The sequence below is a fragment of the Podarcis tiliguerta genome (genome assembly GCF_965153285.1).
Source record: "Podarcis tiliguerta genome assembly, chromosome: 8".
Taxonomy (NCBI): domain Eukaryota; kingdom Metazoa; phylum Chordata; class Lepidosauria; order Squamata; family Lacertidae; genus Podarcis; species Podarcis tiliguerta.
In genome coordinates, this window is record NC_139541.1 from 73,165,989 (window position 1) to 73,180,998 (window position 15,010).

The 15,010-nt window shown below is 47.1% G+C and overlaps 1 protein-coding gene across 4 annotated transcripts; it reads right to left on the reverse strand.

Annotated features, from left to right (window-relative positions):
- Positions 1–5,232: 5,232 nt before the first annotated feature.
- LOC310684660 (phospholipase A2 inhibitor and Ly6/PLAUR domain-containing protein-like) lies at positions 5,233–14,307 on the reverse strand. Of its 4 annotated transcripts, none has more exons than XM_083456102.1 (6): positions 13,688–14,092; positions 11,543–11,674; positions 11,104–11,217; positions 9,641–9,799; positions 6,982–7,122; positions 5,233–5,528 (listed from the first exon to the last, which is right to left on the reverse strand). In XM_083456102.1, the coding sequence occupies exons 2-6, from the start codon at positions 11,598–11,600 to the stop codon at positions 5,290–5,292; spliced, it is 711 nt and encodes a 236-aa protein (XP_083312228.1). In that variant the 5' UTR covers positions 11,601–11,674; positions 13,688–14,092; the 3' UTR covers positions 5,233–5,289. The 4 variants fall into 4 exon arrangements, with proteins under 4 accessions (XP_083312228.1, XP_083312227.1, XP_083312229.1 ...); XM_083456101.1 differs by having other exon boundaries at positions 11,543–11,679; positions 13,688–14,090; XM_083456103.1 differs by lacking the exon at positions 11,104–11,217 and having other exon boundaries at positions 11,543–11,679; positions 13,688–14,307.
- Between the last annotated feature and the right edge of the window lie 703 nt (positions 14,308–15,010).

Below are 15,010 nucleotides of genomic sequence, written 5' to 3' on the forward strand. Positions count from 1 at the left end.
CAAATAACCCAGAGATGCATTTTAAATAAAAGCACACATTCTACTCATGTAAAAAAACCAGGTAGGCCCCACAAATAATCCAGAGATGCATTTTAAATAAAAGCACACATTCTACTCATGTAAAAACACCAGGCAGGCCCCACAAATAACCCAGAGATGCTTTTTAAATAAAAGGACACATTCTACTCATGTAAAAACACACTGATTCCCGGACTGTCCGTGGGCCAGATTTACAAGGCAATTGGGCTGGTTCCAGCCCAGGCCTTAGTTTGGCTACCCATGATCTGGATGGTACAAGGTCACATTCCATTCCTTCCACTGTTTACAGACTAGTGTACGAGCCACAGCCATAAATAACTCACAGAGTACCTATCCAAACTCTGCCATTAAAATTCCGGTCTGGAGTTCTTCCTTGGCACACAGTTAAAACCATAAGAAAGCATAAGAATGCACAAAGCACCTTGTCCTATCCCTTTCTTTCTTGGCTGTTGTAAGGATTCTCAAGCTTCTAAGAAAACATTCAGCTACCTTCAAAAAGCCAAGCCCAGTCCTTTTGGCAGCTGATTGATTGTAGCCTATTAGCATATGTCAGTCCAGGAGCACCTCTTGATTCATGCCAATTGTCCGAATTATGGAGGAACCAACCGCAAATCATGCCAGAGATGGAGGCTTGTCCATGGCAAGGACACTCCCAGGTTGCACCCGATCTGCCTTTCAAGTTGGCAGACACGGGCTTGAGCAGCACAGTGGGGTGCAGTGAGCTCCCCCGATCCCACTGGGGACCATTGCCAATAAATCCTGGCTTTCCCCTGCCTGAATGGCAGCATGGAGCTACTGGCATTGAGTTCGTGATGTAGCCAGAAACCTACATGGATTTATCTAATCCTGATTTCGTTCCATCTAACGCAGTACACACCACCCAACCTTGTGGCAGTGCGTTTTAGAAGGTGGCTATGGATTGTTGTGCAAGAGGAAGCACTTCTTTCGTCAGGCCTAAACTGATTGCTAATTTTCTTAATTGGGTGGCTCAAGCCAGAAATGAGTCTGTGTGGCCCTCCAGATGTTGTTGGGACTACAATTCCTATCATCTCTGCCAATGGCATATCCTGGTCATCATTAGAGATCCTTTCCAAAAATTCCACTCATTCAGTGTTCTCCCTGGAATCTGGACTTCCAAATTACTTGTTCTTGCTCCCAATATGAAAAAGATCTGTTGGGAATTTTCCATTGTTCCATTTTTTTTAAAAGAGTATTCCTTTATATTATATGGATTATAAACTACTAAAGATTATAGCAGCATACAGCCATAAAACTTTAACAATAAACAGTTCAACAGTTCTCAGAAATGAAATCAGATATGCATCCTTCAGGAACGTCAGCAAAAAATAGAATAGAATAAAACAAAGGTTTTAGCTCGACAAAATGTGTACGATGTCGGAAAGTGTCTAACTATCCTTCATGCACTGCCTCCAGTACATGCAGCATCGTGGGGGGGGGGACACCCCATAGATGGTTGCACTGAATGGGCAGCTATATAGACAATACTAGCCTATTCCTTGGAAGAAAGCCTGCCAATCAAACTAGTAGCTGTGGTGCCTGTGGTGGGTTGGAAGCATGAAGTTATCCTTGGATGGCACTGAGACACGGTGATGGAAAGCTGGGGATTATACAGATGCCTCGGCAGAAGCATGGAATGGGGAACTGCATGGCTCCAATCCAGCCCAGACCTGATCAGGTAGGCATCTTCACATGCTGCTACTGTGAACTTAAGATGCACAGCTGATATTTGTGTGCAGTATAGAGATGGTGTACTGCAAGCACCCATTTTCTCTGCCATCAAAAGTGGCATAATTTCTGCCAGTTCCGCCGGCAGCATGTTGAGTTTGTTGAGAAAGCCAAGAGAAGGACAACTGGGAGCAGGAAACTATCGAGGCAACAGCACTAGGCTGGTTAGACGTCAGGCAGCAGATGCATCTTGAGTGGTAGTCCTACTCAGAGTAGACCCATTGAAGTCAGTGGACATAGGTTCATTTGTTGTGATATACTCTGAGCAGGACTTAGCTGAATAAAACTCACTGCATATTTGAGCTACTGCCTTTAAAATTTACAGCGAGCTTAACAGTTGTTCTAACAGCAGTGGTTTGATCTCCAGACAGATTACTACCAGTCTCCTTGTTGCCAAATCCGCCCACTGAAGTGCTAGTCTTGAAGTCCAAACAGACACTAGCCCTTGATTGATTACTGGTGGATTGATTATTGAATTTCTATACCACTTACTATATTAAAAATATATCTAAGTGGTGTACAAAAAGCTGAGGCAAAAACAGACAAACAAAATATTGCAAAAACACACATTCATTTTCCTTCTGACACACCCTTCCCCTCAGCCTCCGGGTTCTCACCCGGGGTCCAAACAAACTCTCAGCAAACCCATAAAAGTCTCACAAGAAGAATTTATGGGAACAGCAGATATCACCCTAGTTTCTCACTCTAGAGCTGCTTTTTATGGGCAGGCCCAAGGACAGTTTTTAACCCTCCTAGATTAGCATCAAATGATGGCCCAGTTGATATGTCATTCCAAAGTCCTGGCCTTCCATTTTGTCCCTAACAGCATAGTAGGAGAATGGATGTGATCAATGATAAATAACTTACGTGGATCCAAAGAGGCATCTAAGAGTGGCAAAAGAAGGCAGAGCACAAGGAGAGGCCCCATGGTGTCAAAAGGTAGGGCTAGGGACAAGGCTGAGCTTCAGTGCTTCTGGTGCCCAAATTTATGTGTAGAGGGCATTTTATAGATAACGCCTGCAATAACGTAACTGAGGCAGTTGCTCCAATGAAATGCAGTAATTGTATAGTATAAATACCTGTAAAGCAACTGGGTGGAGATGCCTGTCTTATTGTGTTGTGCAATGCATTCCTAGGGTGCAAGGACTTCCTGGAATGAATGGTGGATTCTGACAATAAAATTTATGGCAAACATGATGCACGATGCAAACCTTTAGGTCCGTTTGAGACACCTCTTACATATTATTTGACACACATCTCACATCTTCAGATATCTCATGGGCTTTCACATGGAAGATGGCGCAAGCTTGTTTTCTCCTGCGCCAGAGTGTAGGACCAATGGCTTCGAGTTACAAGAAAGGAGATTCCGACTAAACATCAGGAAGAACTTTATGTCACTAAGATCTGTTTGACAGTGGAATGGTCCCCCTCGGGAGATTGTGGACTCTCCTTCCTTGTAGATTTTTAAGTACAGGTTGGATGGTTATCTGTCATGGATGCTTTAGCTGAGATTCCTGCATTGCAGGGGGTTGGACCCATTCCAGCTCGACAATTCTGTGATTCTGTGATCCAGGACAGATAGCCGTCCAACCTCTGCTTTAAAACCTCCAATGAAGGGTTAGAGAAAAGCCCTGTTGTCTGAGAGCCCTTCCACTTGAGGACCGTGTTCTTTAAAACAGGACATTTGCCCACCTTAGTGGGCAGATGCAGGATTTGGTGCATGAAAAGGATAGCAAGATTTTAAAGCTGGCCCCAGTGTGGGATGGAGATGATTTTCTATCCCAAGAGCTGCATTATCTTCTGGGCAACCTGCCAAGGGCCACATGCCAGGTGTGGGTGGGGCACGAAAAAGGATTTTTTAGCTTTGTAGTGGAGGCTGGTTCCTTCCCCCCTAGTGGCACACCCCTTCCTTTTTTCCACCTAGATGAGCAAGAGGCGTCAGAGCTCAAGGACACGTCCCACCTAGGAAAAGCTCTTGGGGTGCAAAGAAGTACCAGGGGTAGGCGTGGCCTGGGGAGAGTTCTGAGGGCCAGAGAGGGAGACTTCAGGGGCCACATTTATCCCCTGAGCCTAAAGTTCCCCAACTCCAGCCCCAACAGGTGGGGGACCTTCCATTTGGGGGCTTTGCTTCAGGGATGTCTTGGACTGGCACAGTCGAGAGAGGGCTGAACCAAAGGCCTGTGTCGGAGCGTCTCTCTCCTTTGACATTGAATTTATCGATGGCTCAACTCATCTCCAGTCAACTCCTCCTCCATTCGCAGAGAGCTGAGCTGCAGTGGCTCCCTGGTCCTTGCTGCTGCTGTTCAGCTGGTATGAATTAAGACCTTTCCTCTAGGTCCGTAGTCCAACTCGTAAACCAGAAGTGCTTTGTTTACTGCTTGGCAATAAAAACCACTGGTGCTTCCCATATCACACCTCCCTGGCTTTCTTGCGAATGATGGCAGGGTTGTAGCCCCTGGAAGGGTCAGCATCTGCAGTTGGCATCACTGGGTACCTACTGAAGTCCACAGCCCAGCCAGGGTCCCATGGCTAACCCCGGGGGCCCCTTGGTCCTCCTCTTCCTCCTGTTTCCTACTGCCTGTTTTTTCATCATATCTCCCACCCTGCCTCCCTTTATCCTACGTTTTTCCTTTCACGCTATGACCTTGCTCTTTACCTCGTGGGCCACTGTATTCAGGTCAGGACAGGGATTTTTTTATCTGGCAGTTGGCACCGGCCAACTGGCTTTCACCTAACTCAAATCAATCATTAGGCATTGGGTAAGCCTTAGTCTTGGCTAGAGGGGAGGTTGTAGACTCTGCCTGCCCCACCTTGGTTAAGGCTATCCCATTATAAAGGGATCCGCAAGGAGTTGCATCTGTCTGACGCCCAGGTGACAGCTAGGTCCGTAAAGTAAAGGTAAAGGGACCCCTGATCATTAGGTCCAGTCGTTTACCTTCCTGCCGGAGCGGTATCTATTTATCTACTTGCACTTTGAGGTGCTTTTGAACTGCTAGGTTGGCAGGAGCAGGGACCGAGCAACAGGAGCTCACCCCGTCGCGGGGATTCGAACCGCCGACCTTCTGATCGGCAGGTCTTAGGCTCTGTGGTTTAACCCACAGTGCCACCCGCGTCCAAGCACTCCTCTAATGGGGACCCTCTCAGGAGTACCCCTAGATGCACTCTCAACAGATGGTCTGAGGGGAAAATAAATGGCTTCACCCAATGCCAAACATTTCACATCTGTACTTGATAAAAGTTGTGGCCTATTTGAACCCAAACTATATGCTGCTGTCTTGTCTGGTAATTTATTATCTAGGGAGCAGCGAGGTCACAGGGCCTTGGCAGGCAAGTGTAAGGTTTTAGAGATTTTAGAGAAATATGGAGGAATGGAAGTTCATGGAGGAATGGAAGTTCATGCTGAAAATTAGTGCATTCCTCCTTGAAGAAAAAAGATGAAGACACTGATCATGAGTAAGAAAAAACGTAACGTTATAATTCTCGATACCTCGGCACATAGGATTGTTACACAGGTGAGGATGCAAACACAGAGAAACTCAAGAAAGCAATAACGTTTACAAAGGGGGACCCAGTTAGCTGGATGGCTGCAGAAGGGACATAATCCTCAGTTTGCCCATCAGTGCAAACTGCATACGCAGTCACAATGTAGAGTTTTCCTGCATAGGGCACAAGGTCATTTACATCCAAGGAACAAGCTGAATCAGTTGCACAGCCTTTGACGGAGAAGTTTTGTTCTGGTAAACCTGCAGAGAGAGAGGAGCAAATGAGAGGAAGAGAAGGTCCCCTTTCTAACCTGGCTTGTTTTCCCCTGCATATGACGGTTTGTGTCAGAGTCTAATTGCAGCGGGGGCTTGACCCAGCTGAATCTGGTGTCTGCAGAGCCTCACAGCTCACAGGTTCCCCCAACAGCATACTATAAAGGAGGGAAGAAGTCAGGGAGAAGGCAGCAGCCAGAGGTGAAGCATAGGTTTGGAAAGCAGATAGACTTAGAAAGCCAAGTGCGGGAGAAAGAGCAGGAATGGACCTGGAGCTCTTTCTGGGTCACCACTCAGCAGGGATGGCCCCTCTCATTTCATTGCCTGAGGCGAAATGGGAAAATGTTGCCCCTGCCTCCCCTCCAAAATCTCGCTTACTGGGGTCGTGCGGCTGCAGCGATGGGAAGACAGCAGTTTGTCCAACTTCTCTCTGAAGCCCCTTTAAACAGCTCACCTGGGCCACTACCACCCGTGTTGCTTCCTTCGTCACTTCCTGCCTCTCATTCTGTCATCATGCTGCGTATGGGCGGCCGTGCAAATTACAGCATGACGACAGCCTTAGTTTTATATGTATATAGGAAGAAAAGGAAGATGGGACAGGAAGCAAAAATAATGATAAAGTGAAAATAAAAGGAAGGTGGGATCTAAAACTTAAAAGAAAAGAATAATAGTCACTCTGAGGGGACTTCTGAGATTTCTGTGGGGGAAATGGCATGCACCAGCCCCTGGAAGTGTTGTCTGTGGTGAAAAGTACTAGGCTGGGCAAAGTTTTGGGAAGCCTATTCCCTGTCTACACTTGCCTCCCATCCTTAATTTTGATTTGGACATTCTTTCTGGAGAAGTTTCATCCCAGCCTTACCGTTTGGTAGTTAGGAGGCAAAGAGGGACATGGGGTGACTGTTTTTTTAAACACACGCACACAGAGTGGTGGTCATAAGTGTGCCCAGTGATCATAAAGTCAATTTGAGGGTGTGTAGTGAAATCACATCCACTCCTTACTTTACTTTTAACACATGCATATGCCACTTTAAGAGTTGTACCTTCCCCCAAAGAATCCTGGGGACGGTAGTTTCTTAAGCATATTGACCCCAAAGAGCTACAGTGCCCAGCACTCTTAACAAACTACAGTTGCGAGGACTCATTGCGACTGTCAAAGTGGTACAAGAGTTCTTGAAATGCAGGGTGTGGCTTTGACCTAAGTCTCACAGAGTCCTGTTGCCTTTTTCACAAGCTAAGGGCTGTGGATAAAAGATTCCTCCCTGCCCCCCCCCCCCACTTCCCAGGTTTATCCTACTTTCCACCCACAACCCAGGTGGGAAAAGGGAAAATTAAGAGTAAGGCAGAAACCATCTTTAAGGGCTTTCAACAAAGCTCCTTGGAAAGCTCCCAGTAACAGCAGGGGTGTGTGTGTGTGTGTGTGTGTGTGTGTGTGAAGAAATACCAGCGTATAGCCCAACAAGGGAAATGCACTTTTCTTCGATTCCGGTGCATTCGACGCGCTCATAGGCCTGGCAAGGGCGCCGGTTAAAACTCTCACACCCTGGGCAAGTCAACCCGTTTTTGGTAGAACTCGCAGGAGTCACTGGAAAACAATCAGAGGAAGATCTCACGTGAGTGCGGGCAGCGAGAGGTAGCTCTGATGAAATGGACTCAGCCCATGGAGCTAAGCAAACACGGTAAGCCCCAAACGTATGCACATTTAACTTGTGCACTTTCAGCTTTATGGGCCTTGTAATAATAATAATAATAATAATAATAATAATAATAATAATAGGGGGAGGGAAAAGAGACTCTGGCAATCCCACCTGCCATTGAACTCAGTGTGTCCTGACCATACGCAATTTTGGCTTTAGCTGTGATCCCCAGAACCTAAAACCCACGTAAATTGTAGTCTGTGCTTTGGCAGTCTCGAGGCTAGATTACTGCAGCATACTCTATATGGTGCTGCCCTTGGATCTGGCCTGGAAGCTTCAGCTAGGGAAGAACGTTGCTGGTGGACCGGCGATGAGAACAGATCGCCGCCAAGACATGACACTCCATGGGCCAGGTTGCCCCCAAGAATGAGCCAGATCCACTGGTCTATCTAGTTCAGGATTGTCTACTGATTGGCAGAAGCTCTCTGGGGTTTTAGGAGTGTCTGGAGATGCCTGAGAAGGACACATTGCCAGGGGGCATGAAAAGGGGGCTCAAACTGCAAAAGGCCAGGTGTCTGCAGATGTAGAAAGCTGCCTCAGAGAGTCAGACCATTGCACCATCTAGCTTAGCACTGACTGCACTGGCTGCCAGAGGTGCTCCAGGGTTCCAGCTTGGACTGGATGATAGATTGTCCCAAACTGGTTTGAAGTCCGCATTGTGATATTGGTTTCATGATGTATCACGAATCATGATTTGTGTGCGTTATGCAAAAATCTCAATGTGGGGAAAACAGAGAAGCCAGGTAATGCCTCTACATAGCTCCATCTTTATTTTAGACGTCAGGATATATTGGTATGTTGCTATGTTTAGCTGGTGATATATCGTGATGTTGAAGACCAGATATCGCACAGTCCTAATTCCAGGCAGGGGACATTCCCAAGTCCTTCCTGGAGATGCCAGGAGTTGAACCAGGGACCTTCTGCAAGGAAAGTGCTCTACCACTGAACTAAGGACCTTTCCATGCACTGAGGTCTTCTGCTGAGACCCTTCTTCAAAAGCCTCCTTCACCAGACAAATGCTCTTCAGTGGCATGGGAGATGGTCTTCTCAGCAGAGACCCCAGTTGCAGAACACCCAGCCCAACAAGATTTGCATGCCACCTTCCTTGCTATCTTTTTAGCATCAGGCAAATACAGTTTTTTTATTTACCCGGGCATTTTAAAAAGGTAAAGGTAAAGGTACCCCTGCCCGTACGGGCCAGTCTTGACAGACTCTAGGGTTGTGCGCCCATCTCACTCAAAGAGGCCGGGGGCCAGCGATGTCCGGAGACACTTCCGGGTCACGTGGCCAGCGTGACATCACTGCTCTGGTGAGCCAGAGCCGCACACGGAAACGCCGTTTACCTTCCTGCTAGTAAGCGGTCCCTATTTATCTACTTGCACCCGAGAATGCTTTCGAACTGCTAGGTTGGCAGGCGATGGGACCGAACAACGGGAGCGCACCCCGCCGCAGGGATTCGAACCGCCGACCTTTTGATCGGCAATCCCTAGGCGCTGATGCTTTAACCCACAGCGCCACCTGCGTCCACCCGGGCATTTTAACCAGTTGCAAATCCTAGGCTGCTTTCAAGGGGTCTGTTCGCTGCTTGATTTTAGTGGGGTGCTGCTGTGGTTCTTGAATTGTGGCATTAATTTTTGTTGTTACACAGCCCTGAAATCCCAAAAAAGGATGGAAGGTGGTACATGACTCCTTTCTTTCCTGTGATGTGAGGTTTGCCTTGTATTGGAATAATAAAGGGCAGGAGTCAGCAAACCCATATTTATTGATAGGAGAAGTATAATAAAATAAGGTATTATTTGGGAGTGCAGATCAGGACGTTTAACTAGGAGAACAGAACGCATTGTAGCTTCATCAATGGCAGGCGTCTTCAACCTCGGCCCTCCAGATGTTTTGAGACTACAATTCCCATCATCCCTGACCACTTGTCGTGCTACCTAGGGATCATGGGAGTTGTAGGCCAAAAACATCTGAAGGGCCGAGGTTGAGGAAGCCTGATCAATGGCATATTGAGTACAAACAGGAAACTGTGCATCTTTCATTGTGCAACTATTTAGATATATTTATATAATCTTTGGAAATATATTAAAATTAAATTCACAGATCAATTTTTGCATTTAAATAATAATATTTCCTTGCATTTATAATATAATAAATTCCCTTCTTTGTTTGTGGATGGTGGCACATGGGGGGGGGGGACGTTTTCTGAGAACTCCCTTAGGTCACTGGTTCAAGGTCACTCATTGAAGATTTGCATCCCCATTAGAGTTGCTTTATGAACCTGCCAACTCAAACCTCATTGCCCACCACTGTCCTCAAGAGGGAAGCTACCAAAGGCACACACACACACACACACACACACACACACACACTGCTTTGAAACACTCTGCAAGCTCAATCAACACTCACTACTTAGAACCAGTTCTTCGTTGCATCCAGCAGTTCCACAACAGGCTATGTTGCTCCGGATTTGCCTCTCCGTGGATGTGCTCAGCGTGAAGGCTCCTGGTTTGCAGGCACTGCGGTTGATGCAGCTTTTGTACATCCCAGTGGGGCTGACACCTCCGCCTGGAGAAAAAGAGGATGTGACTATTCCTCCTGAGCATGGGAGAAATGTTGTGTCGATTGGATCAAAAGCCTATCAGCAGGGACTGCCTTCTCTGATCCGACCAATGGCACGTGTAGCCTAGCATCCTGCTCTCACGGGGCAAAACCTATGGGAAGCCTGAAAGCAGCCTCTGAGCATAAGAGCACACTCCCTTCCTGAGGTTTCCAGCAAGTAGAATTCAGGAGCACGCCGCCTCCGACAGAGGAGGTAGAACATACCCATCAGAGTCAGCAGCCGCTACAAGGCTTCTCCTTCACAAATTTGTTTGGAAGATTCAGGGCAGATAAAAGAAAGTACACCTTCACGCAGCACATGGTTAAAACTATGGAACTCGCTCCCGCAGAAGGCAATGATGGCCACCAAATGGGGTGGTTTTAAAAGAGGATTAGGCAAATTCATGGCCACTAGCCATAATGGCTATGCTCTGACTCCACAATCAGAGGCAGCAACGCTTCTTCTTCATCATCATCATCATCTTTTCACAGTTTTTTACTGAAGAATTTTTTTGTGCCACAAAACCAATAAACAAACACATATAGCACCTCCACTTGCCATTCAGAGAGTCTTTTTGGCATCAGACACTATTGCCACAGACACTGTGCCGTTGGAGGAAAAGAGAGGGGAGTGGGGGGAGGGAGAGAGAGAGATGGGGGAATAATAATGATCTTTCGTTCTATTGCACAGTGTCTGTGCAGGGTTTTTGTGTCAGCATCAAACGGGTAGATCCTTTATTTATAAATTTGTTCATTTTCATTATCATTGCAAGAGATAATGGGGTCCAGAGCTTGGATGGTTGTGTCTGGTTGGTTGCAGTGTGGTTTCTTTGTATATATGTGTGCCAGGCAGGGGGTTGGGGTTGGGGGTCAGATTAGCCATATCAATGCATATGCTGTTGTGGGGCACAGGTCATTGCCTTGTTGTGCTGTATATGTGATACAGGGGAGCCACACCGGGGTGAAGGGGCCCTCCTTCGCTTGTCCCCGTGCTCGTGTCGGTTAGCTTTCCTAGTAGGGTGCAATGCTTCTGAATACCAATTGCAGGAAACCAAAGGAGCAAGAGAGTGCTCTTGAGCTTTTTTCTGGTTTCCCATAGGAATCTGGACTCGATGGGCCATTGGCCTGATCCAGCAGGCTCTTCTTATGGCTTTAAGTCACCCAACCAACGCTGAGGCTGAGCAGGGATTTGAACTCATTCCTCCCTAGTGGAGAAGGACCAGAAGCCGACTCAGGGAGTGCCTACGGCATGTGCCAACAATTGCACCCACCTAACGTGTTGAACGTTGATAGGGTAACACACACGAGCTCTTTATGCGGGCAATGAACCATCTTGCATGTGGCTTCTCCAAGGTCGCACTTTGCACACGATAAATTCCTAGCTTCTGGAAGCAGAAAGAAAGGGCGGATGATTGCTACAGAAGGAACTGTAGGGCTCCAACCTGGGGGCTTTGTTGTGGGTCAGCTGGGTGGTGGCCCTGGGTCCATGGAAGTCAGGAGGACCCACTTTGGTGGCAGAAGGGGGAGTGGAAACAGAGACCCATATGCACATTATGCCTCTGTAGCTGAGACAAGTCAACTGCAGAGGAAAGCCTGATAGCAAAAAGAGGGGTACAGCTGGGGCCCCTTTATGGTCTTTTTGCCCAAGAAGCTCCCCATCCTGAAGCCTGGATCTGCCCATGTAAATAAGGTTTAATGAAGACCACTCACCATTAACAGGCAGCAGAAGAATGCAACAAGTAAGGCAGTGGAAAAGGATTATTTTCATCGTTCCTTAGAGAAAGAATGGGCAAGTCCGGCGCAGAGAAACTGAGAGGTCTCAAAAACTGCAAGGTTTAACACCTGTACTGCAAAGGTAAACTTAGATATTATATATGTGTGTGTATAACATCAAGGTTAGCCAGCGTAGCGCCCTCTGGATATTGTCGGAATACAGCTTGCATCATTCCTGGACATTGGCCATGTTGACTGGGGCTGGTGGGAATAAGGGTATGGCAAAAATATGGAGGGTGCCATTTTGGCTGCCTCTGGCATACATGGTCCTGCTTGGCAGGGGGTTGGACTCAATGGCCCTTGTGGTCTCTTCCAACTCTATGATTCTATGGTCAGCTAGCTGCTGGGAATCACAAGTCATGAGAGGGCTGTTGCACTCAGGCCCTGATTGGTGACTTCCCATGGGCATCTGGCTGGTCACTGTGAGAAGTGAAAGCTGTTCTAGATGGGTGTTTAGCCTGATCCACCTGGGCTGTTCCGAGGTTCTGCTTCTCTGTGCAGCATGGCTGAAACCACCCATTTCCTTAACCCCGTCCCAATCAATCACAATTCAGCCCCCCCCCCTCCAAGAAGTAGGGCTTCAAGAGTAAGTAGTTTTCCTTGCACGTGTTTCCCAGCAGTGTTTGGGAGAAGCCCCCACCCCAACAACAAAGAAGGAATCAGGGGGAAGAAGAGCAGGAGAGCAGCTTTCGTTTCTGACTTCCATCAGCCACAGCCAACAGGGCCTGTGGTCAGGGATGAAGGCAGCTGTAGTCAAACACATCACTTGTTCTTGAGTAATAATCACTCACCTGTACAGTGGTGCCTCGCAAGACGAAATTAATTCGTTCTGCGAGTTTTTTCGTTCTACGAGTTTTTTCGTTCTACGAGTTTTTTCATCTTGCGAAGCACCACTGCGTATTGACGGTTTCCCGTAGGAATGCATTGGCGGTTTTAAAAAAAGGCGCAAGACGTTTCGTCTTGCGAAGCAAGCCCATAGGGAAATCCGTCTTGCGAAGCAACTCAGAAAACGAAAAACTCTTTCGTCTTGCGAGTTTTTCGTCTTCCGAGGCATTCATCTTGCGAGGTACCACTGTAGTTTGATACAAAGGAGGGTGAGATGCCTCCACCCACCCAAAACTCTTGATTTGTCATCGTTTCTTGGCAGCATGGATAATTATTTACTTATTGTTAAATTTGTTTCCTGCCCTTCATTCGAAGATCACAGGGCGGTTCACAACGCAGAAAGGCAAAATGAGAACACAGTAACAAAACAAAAGCAAACCGATAACCTGGCTGGTATTAACCTGGCTGACCCATAAGATGAGCCTGGCTGCTGGCTTAGGCCCCCCAAAACCATCTAATCAGCATTTGAAATGCATTTTGCAGCTAGCTATTGACCCCATTGTGACCAAGTGAAGATGCCCAGGTGCCAGGTTTAAGAAGCCATTTGGCGCTTAGGTTATACACCTGAGTTTTTAGCACTGCATCTAACCCAACAACCTCTTCCTCACAATGGCCAATCAGATGTCTATGGGAAGCCCAGAAACTGAGCACAACAGCCTCCCTCCGCTTTTGTCATTCACAGCAACTGGTACTCATTCATACTGCCTCCAAGACTGGGGGTAAACCACAGCCATTGTGGTGAGCAGCTGTTGACAGCTCTAGGCTCCATGAATTTGTCTAATCACCATACATTAAAGCACATCCTACACGCCCCCCCCCCCAAACTGGGAACTGCAGTTTACTCCTCCCAGAGCTGCAATTCCTAGCACCCTTAAGAACCTACAGCTCCCAGGATTCTTGGGTCAAGCTTCTATTGTCTGGCATATATGCAGCTCTAAGGATGTTGGGATTTGTTTTCCCTCTAAGGGTTTTTAATTGGTTTGCAGACTGCCAACGAAGCCAGTGCTTCCCTGTGTTGCAATACACCAGCAGATTTAAAATTATACAGAAATTGTGTTGCGTGGGAGAGATTAGGAGGCAGCAGCTAATTGGAAAAGTCACCCCCACCATATTAACAGAGGCCGGAGAAGGGAACTTGGAAAAAAATCCTTCCGCAAATATATAAATGAGATTGATAAAAAGAATCCAAAGACTCACACTGACTACCAAAGGACCTTCTGTCTCTCTCTAGAAACTAGGCCTCTGGGAATTCACAAGCTCCTACCACCAGGCTGGCAAGGCCTACAAGAAAAGCTAAACCAAAAATGTATGTCTCTGATTGGCTTAAAATGACAACATCTGAATGCAACACATAAGACAGGCTCCTCTTTTCTTGCCTCTTCAATGCCTGTTGGGGGGGTTTCCTCTTTCAATTTACAGTAGCACATTTTTTTAAACTACTATTTGGATCCATACCAGATTCAAAACAGGTTTCGGATATGCAATTATTGATATATATTGTTACAGATCTGGGGTTAACAGAGTTGGGGGAGGTGCACGGACACTCATAACCACTAGAGAAAGAAATAATTAATGGTCGGATATGGATAGTTGGAGTAGAGAAGGGAAGATGCCGGGCCAGGCCTCTCACGTGGAATAGAAGTAGCTAAGAATGACAAAAAGTGCTGGAAGCAAGTCAAGGAAAACTCATCCTCATCAGGGAAAGAGATTCTCTGCCTGTGGACAAAGAGGGGAGCTCCCAGAGGGACAAAGGTTTATGGTTTCAGCTTCCCTGTCTAGGAAAAAGGGAGTGGGCAGGCTATACCCACAGGGGAAAAACTGCCATTTTACACAAGGCTTGGGTGTTTTTTCTGGCAAGGGTTATAGAATCAGAGATTTATAAAGCTGGAAGCGGGCCCAAGGGTCATCTGGTCACACCCCCTGCTATGCAGGAAGATAAACTAAAGCATCCATGACAGATGTCCATCCAACTTCTGCTTAAAAACCTCCCAAGAAGGAGAATCCACAACCTCCAGAGGGAGACTGTTCCTGACTGTCCTTCTGTCTCTGTGTTTGCTTTGCAATGGAAGTGGAAGTCTGGAAGTCCTGAAGGGGGGAAGTAGCAGGGGAGGATGAAATATAGCAGGCTGAGGGAAGGCAAAGCACTTTTCTCCACCTGCCAGTTTCTCTACTAGAAACTGAGTGTCCACAACCCTTAATATACAAGGGAGAACCAGTGGTCAGGTATGGAAGACCTGTTGTGGGGGTGAGGGTGAGTTTCTCTCTCTTTCTCTCCCAATTGCATATTATTAGGGATGCACAGACTCTCACACACACATACAATAACAGGATTCAATATTATGGGAAAGCTTGGGGGGGAAATAGGAGATGTACTGCACATATCCTGCTCAGTTTTGACCGGTGGTTCCCAACCTTTTTTTGCCCATGCCCCACCAAAATCCTGATGCCACACACGCACACCCCAACATATAATTCTTCTTATTCAAAAAGTGAACTCCTACTCATGTGGAGGAAGCCTGA